The 6,780-nt window shown below is 35.5% G+C and overlaps 1 protein-coding gene across 1 annotated transcript; it reads left to right on the top strand.

Annotated features, from left to right (window-relative positions):
* The first annotated feature begins 777 nt into the window (after positions 1–777).
* LOC11415192 (calcium homeostasis endoplasmic reticulum protein) lies at positions 778–6,496 on the top strand. The gene is made up of 4 exons (XM_003591718.4): positions 778–1,108; positions 2,592–3,677; positions 4,598–4,875; positions 5,463–6,496. Exons 2-4 carry the CDS (start codon positions 2,662–2,664, stop codon positions 6,206–6,208), a joined length of 2,040 nt encoding a protein of 679 aa, XP_003591766.1. The 5' UTR covers positions 778–1,108; positions 2,592–2,661; the 3' UTR covers positions 6,209–6,496.
* The last annotated feature ends 284 nt before the right edge of the window (positions 6,497–6,780 follow it).

Below are 6,780 nucleotides of genomic sequence, written 5' to 3'. Positions count from 1 at the left end.
TCATATATTCAATACTTATGTCCTCGTGAGCTTAGCTCAGTTGGTTTGGATAATGCATAATATATCCAAGGTCCGGGGTTCAAACTCCGACCACTACCAAAATATGTTCAATACTTATTTTAAAATTTATATCAGCATGTCTTGTTTATAATAATTTTTTAAAAATTTTGCGAAGTGACAATTTGTCTCGTTTACAACAATTATTTTAAAATTCTGAAGTGATGAGTTGACCCTTGTATAATATATTTTGTCAATCTTTTTTAAAACTTGTCTCTTAAACTATTTATACATCGTCTGTTACTGCCTCACTTCAAATCTATATACATCACTCTTTTTCTACTACTCTCTTTGGTATGTGTACTTATCAAACGATCAATGTTTTACCGTTATTTTTATGTAACAATGAAATATATTTACCTTATGTTTTTATGAATATAAAAAAAATTAAATTTTAATATTCATTAATTAATGTAACAACACGTCTTTATATCTTATAAAAAAAATACGTCGTTATATATATATATATATGTGTGTGTGTAAAATAACATTTATTAAATTATATTTTTAGAGGTTAAATAAACTACTAATATTTTTTTATTATTTGATAAAGAAATTATTATTATTATTATTTATATATTTTTTAAAGAATTTATTTATTTTTATTTTTATTATGTTACACTAATTTTGCAATAAAAAAAGTCTACACCCCTTTACCCCTTTCTATCTCGTACAAACCTAGAGTATTTTTTTATAATTTTCTTTTTATTTTATTTTTTGTCATTTAACTTTATTCCACACACACCATATTTATTTCAAAGTTAATTTTCTCTCTCTTCACCAAAGAAATCTGGAAAACTCTCTCATTCTCAAACAAACCCTAGCCGCCGCCTCCTCCTCCCTCCTTCAGTGTGTCTCCGGCGGTCGTTACATTGCTCCACCATCTTCATTTTTGAAAATCCATCACCATAAAAAGAGTCCCCTCCATCTTCTCTACAAAACCCATTTAAAAATATCAGGAACGGACAACCTTCGCCGGTGACCACCACGCCGGAGCTTGCAACCACCGCGCCGGAAAAGAGCTTAAACCTTGGCTGTTGTCTTCATCAAGGTCAAGTTCTTTACATATTTTGTTTCCATTACATGCAACAACAACAATACAAATATGAAATTGGATGTGATTTTGTTTTATTTCTAGAGATGTAAATTTTTTTTTGTAGATGAATCTTTTTTAGTTCCGATGCTACTGATAAAAAAGTCTGTTTTTTCAATGAATCTTTGATAGAACAGATTTTTTTTTTTTTTTTTTTTACAGATGAATAAAAATTTTATTTGCAAATCAAAAGATTTATTTTTTTTTTTTTTTCACTTTCAATATTCACTTTCTGTTATTACTTGTTATGATTTAACAAAAATTTCACTTAGATTTTCTTGTAATATGACTCAAATAATATTCATTTCTTTCTCTTATTTGCTTTTTTGTATAACTAATGAATATATTTTGTATATTTGCTTTTTTGTTGTTGATATAATTTTAAAATTGTGTTAGGACTGTTTTTGTTAAATATACATGATATGAAGGTCAACAACAAATGAAATAATTAATGATATTAGGAAAATGAATTCTTATACCTGCCGTGTTCTTCTTGTTGTCAAAGAGAGAAGAGGAAAAGGAAAATGAGAGAGGAGAGACAGTTGAAAGAGAGAGAATGAGAGAGTATTAAATTATGAAAGAGTAGTGAATGACAATATAAGAGTATTTGAAATTTGAAATTGAAAATTTGCCTCCAATTGATTGTAGATCTGACATTAGATTATATCTTTTTTGTACAAAAGAAAACTTTTTTCGTTTTCCGTGTCAACCAAAATCGGATTTATTTAGTTGGCATCAAATGGAAATGACTTTATGAAGAGCAAATGAACTAAACTATTAGTTATTTGTAGTTACATGACATCATCTTAGTTAATTGTGGTAATTTGGTTGAATAAAGTAAGTTAAAGACAGATTTTACCCTTACTTTGGTGATTTGTCAATTAACCAGGCTGGGGCATTAATAGGATTTCCACAACATTTTCTCTTCTTATATTAAGAGAGATATAATAATAGTCTCAACATTAGGTTTAGTATTTTAGACGCTAATTTTCACCAACAATAGTACACACAATGTAGTAGTTTTGTAGTGAATGTTGGCATGCTTAGGAAAAATCGGATTTTTCTTTCCCCTTTAACGAGGATGAGATTTGCGTCGCAGCATAGCTTTGATTTGCTCTACACCCCGTTGGATTCTGCAATTGCGCGGTTAACTGCAGAAATTCTTTATATCCACACCCTAATGGAAAACTAATTAAAGCTTGTGTTGAATTATCGGGAGTTGAGAGTTAGTAGCTGGTCAATTGCTGTTAATTTAACAAGAGGAAATAAATTGGGCTAAATTTGTTTATGTTAAAAACTTCAATTAACTTTCAGTATTTTTTAAAAAATTTCTTATCTTTACAAGAATATGATTTTCATGTCAGGTTCAAATCAATTAATAGAATTATGATCTGTTTATAATAACAGAAATGAATGATTTTTTTCCTTTTGTTGTTTGTAGGTACATTGAGATACTTATCATCATAAAGAGTTGTCGAGGCTTATTCTAGCCATATATTGTTAAGATAGTCATGGAACGTCCAAATCATGATTATGCAGCTGCGTCTGCTATGGCATATGCTCAGCAACAGCGACCGGCTGCTAATATGCAACAGCAGCAACAGTTTGGATTTCATCCCCAACATCAGCAGTTTCCTTCTGCAATGCACGGTCCACCTTTTATACCCCCTGGTCCCGGTGCTGCACATCCCTCTATGCAGCAGTTTCCTTTTCATCATGCAATGCAACACCAGCTGCACCATCAAGGCCCTCCTCCACCCCATCTTCTTCTCCAGCAGCAGCATCAAGCACCACCTGCATTCCCTTCTCATTATCCTCCGCATCTTGCTCCATCACCATTTTTTGATTCTGCTCCACCCCCAGTTGCTCCTCCTTCTGATCCTGAGCTTCAGAAGAGAATTGACAAACTTGTTGAGTATGCGGTGAAAAATGGCCCTGAATTTGAAGCCATGATTTGTGAAAAGCAACGGGATAATCCTTCTTATAGTTTTCTCTTTGGTGGGGAGGGCAATGCTTATTACCGTTTTAAGCTTTGGTTATCAAGTCGACCCCCAAGTGGTCCATTCAACCAACCATTTCCGTCATCTTCTGTGTCAATGATCCATCCTTCTCCTAATCCAATGATGAGCCCATCTCCTAGTGGTCCTCCAATGAATCCGATCGGAATTGGATCTTCACCTTCAATGCTAGTCCCGCCTCCATTCCAACAATTCTATGATCAACAACACCACCATCAACATCATCAGTCTTTTGGGCTTCATGGTCGACCTGAGTATGATCAGTCATCCAAGTCTTTCAAAGGGCTCTCCGGACCACTTCCATCTGATGTTGCAATGGAACTGAGTAATGTTCTTAACAATTTGAATGGTACAAAGGAATCCATTAAAGGGGCTAAACTCTGGTTCATGCAGAGAGCACCATTTGCACCAGCTCTAGCAGAGACTCTTAGAGATAGGGTATTTGCATTTGATGATGTTGAGAGACAGTTACATATAATATACCTTGCAAACGACATTCTTTTTGACAGGTAGTGTTGCTTATCATTTCAGTATAGAACTAGTCTTTTTCTCATATCTGAAACATAGTTTGATTGATTAATATATGATATACTCTTAGAATTGTGGTTCTAATCAACAAAAAGTATAGATCACTTTCTCACTGTATTTTTTGTGATTCTATTTTATTGTGTCAAAATAAGCTTGTTCTTGGTATGAGTTTATGGTTTATCCCCCGTCTGCATTTTTTGCCTGATTGGTGGGTTAGTTTCACGGCAGGAGGAATGTGATAAGAGTCCTGTTTAGTAGGAGTTGCAACTGCCTGTCTATCCTTACCGCACAAGTGCATATAGCGCACAGCCTTTTCTTTCCCACTGTATTTTTTGTGATTTTATTTTGTTGTGTCAAAATAAGCTTGTTCTTGGTATGGGTTTATGGTTTATCCCCCGTCTGCATTTTTTGCCTGATTGGTGGGTTAGTTTCACGGCAGGAGGAATGTGATAAGAGTCCTGTCTAGTAGGAGTTGCAACTTGCAACTGTCCATCTATCCTTACCGCACAAGTGCATGTAGCGGACAGCTTTTTCTTCCCCGAGTCTCATTTGCTTCATCTTTTTTCAAAATATGCTATTTCCATCCTAAGCCTGAATCTCAATTGAAAATTTAAAATAGGCAAACAGATGGGGTGGATTTTGTTTGGGATGTTTGTTAATTGCTTCTACTTTCTTGCTCAAAGGCTTGTGATTTTGGTGCCTTGATTGTATACACTTTCCAGGTCAAATGTTTGAATTTTTTTTTCTTCAATTGCACATTTTTTTTTGGCAAGTTTTGCCTTGCCTAGATCATTCACCTCAAGCTTGTTTTGCTCCGCTTATTTATAGTCTTCTTGACATTGATGCTAACATGCATGTTTCTGCTTTCAACGCCCTTGACCTTTGTGTTACTAATTTGCAGCTTAAATCGAAGGGCAAGTACTCACGACCTTGACAATGAGGCCCTTGCGTTTAAACCTGTTTTAGGCTCTATGCTTGCAAGAATTTATCATAATCCACAAAGCAATGAGGAATATAGGAAAAGATTGCAGCAAATGGTGGAGTTCTGGGCTTCTAAAGAGGTATTTGATCAAGAGACTATATCTTCACTCAAGGTTGAAATGTTTAGTGGGCCGCAGACAAATTCTTTTCCTGCAACACAAAAGGACTTATCTTCTGCTTCAGCAGATTCAGGTGCAGGTAAGCTTCTGTTTAATGTTAATGCATCATGGCATGCAAAAGTTAGTGAATTACTTCTTCTGTATTAACTGAATGATTTCCAAAATGTGGGGCAATAATTTGTTTGGAAATACTCCATCGCCATAAGTATTATAACATGTGAAATGGCCGTCTTTTAAAAAAAATGTTTCATTGATATCACATGATTTCTTTCAGCTTTCAACACCGGGGCAAGACTTGAGTAACTTCTGCTGTGTCATATGTTGTAAATTTATCCATGAATCAGGGCAAGCTACTTTGCTGTTTTTTGTTTTCTTTTCTTTTCTTCTATTTTTCTTCTTTTCACAAAGCATTATTTTATAATGAATGACAAGGCACAAGGCAGAATGTGTGAGTACATGATTACTCACCGTGGCCCCCAGGATGACATTTGCATATAAGTATACCATATTACCTTCTAATCAGACCAATAATTTTTTTTAAATGACAACTTAGTTTAGTGCACTTAGTGTGATTTACGTTTTTTTTTAACAGTGATTTACTAGATATTGATTGTTGAGGGTTATATCATTTGATTTTTTAAAAATTATAATCTCTCTCCCAAGCAGGAATACTACAGACTCCAAATCATATTGTCCAGCAGTGGCAAGCTGATAGGATGAGCTCTGGTACAATTGTCTTGGATCAAGATCGCCCCGATAAACTTCTGGGGCAATCTATTGCAGCTCAGCAATTTCTTACAAATTCTGCTCCTCCTAGTGCCTTTCCAGGGTCCATGGGTATACCATCTTCTGTTCAACCAACCAATCAACCTCCATCATCCGGCACAGGCGAACAATTACCTCCATATCCACTGTTTCCACCTGGCCTCATTCCTGGAATGGTTAGAAAGATGCAGATTGGCAGTGGGGTCCCTTATTCTCCTATGAGCCCTTTGGATATCCCAACTATGATACCACCGTCAACTGTACCACCATCAGAAATTCTTCAAAGAGTGTCCAAGTTTTTTAAAGAAATTGGAGAGGTAAATCCTTCCGAGGGACCTATGAATTCTGAATCAAGAGATGAAGATGATGAATACGATGGAGAATATGAGAGAGAATCTCAAGTACGAAAGGGAGGTGCTTGCATACCTCCACCCCCACACTTGCAGCAGATTGATCCAGAGACAGGGACCTATGCCGATGGAAGTGTAGATCGCAAGCCGGGGTCAAGTGGCTCGGGAAGGTTAGGACTTGGGGCCACAGCCGATCCAAATGAGGTGAGTCAGTATGATGATGTATATTCATCTTATAGGAAGCAGAGAAGCACAAATTATCATACATCCATGAGTGCTAGAGCGACGGTGAAATGAAAGCACCTGTCACTGTATCATAATAAGTTGTGTTATTGGGTCACTTCACTTGGGTGTTAGACTAGGTCTGCGCCTTGTCTTTGTTGATATTTCTCTGAAACTGATGCTTTTATCTACCCTTGTCTTTGTTGATATTTCTCTGAAACTGATATGCTTTTATCTATGATCCAATGTTTTTGTCATGGATGATTGGATGTATCTCTATTTGGCAGAAACTGAAGTTCCGGCAAACTTGAAAACACACTTGTAGATGAGATAAAATTAAAAAAAAAAAAAGATAATTTCAAATTCTCCAAATTCGACACCAGGTTAACATTAGTTTGATCTTCACTTTTGGTCCTTGGTTAACTTTGGTATTTTGGCATAGGGTTTAACCTTGTACTCTGCCCCCATTGGCGTATTCTACTCTCAACTATGTTTTTTTTATTTTATTTTAATTTTACCATTTTAATCAACAAATCACACAGTATGTCCTCGTGAGCTTAGCTCAGTTGGTAGGGATAATGCATAAAATATGCAAGGTCCGGGGTTCAAACCCCGGCCACAACAAAAAAAAAAAAAAACAAATTACA

Source organism: Medicago truncatula, chromosome 1, assembly GCF_003473485.1.
Source record: "Medicago truncatula cultivar Jemalong A17 chromosome 1, MtrunA17r5.0-ANR, whole genome shotgun sequence".
NCBI classification, from domain to species: domain Eukaryota; kingdom Viridiplantae; phylum Streptophyta; class Magnoliopsida; order Fabales; family Fabaceae; genus Medicago; species Medicago truncatula.
Note: the sequence above shows the minus strand (reverse complement) of the source record. Positions and strands in the feature narration are given on the sequence as shown.

Coding starts and splice junctions, on each gene's coding strand:
- LOC11415192 (XM_003591718.4), top strand. CDS start 2,662: ATGGAACGTCCAAATCATGATTATGCAGCTGCGTCTGCTATGGCATAT. Junction 3,678..4,597: donor AACGACATTCTTTTTGACAG/GTAGTGTTGCTT, acceptor ACTAATTTGCAG/CTTAAATCGAAGGGCAAGTA. Junction 4,876..5,462: donor TTCAGCAGATTCAGGTGCAG/GTAAGCTTCTGT, acceptor TCTCCCAAGCAG/GAATACTACAGACTCCAAAT.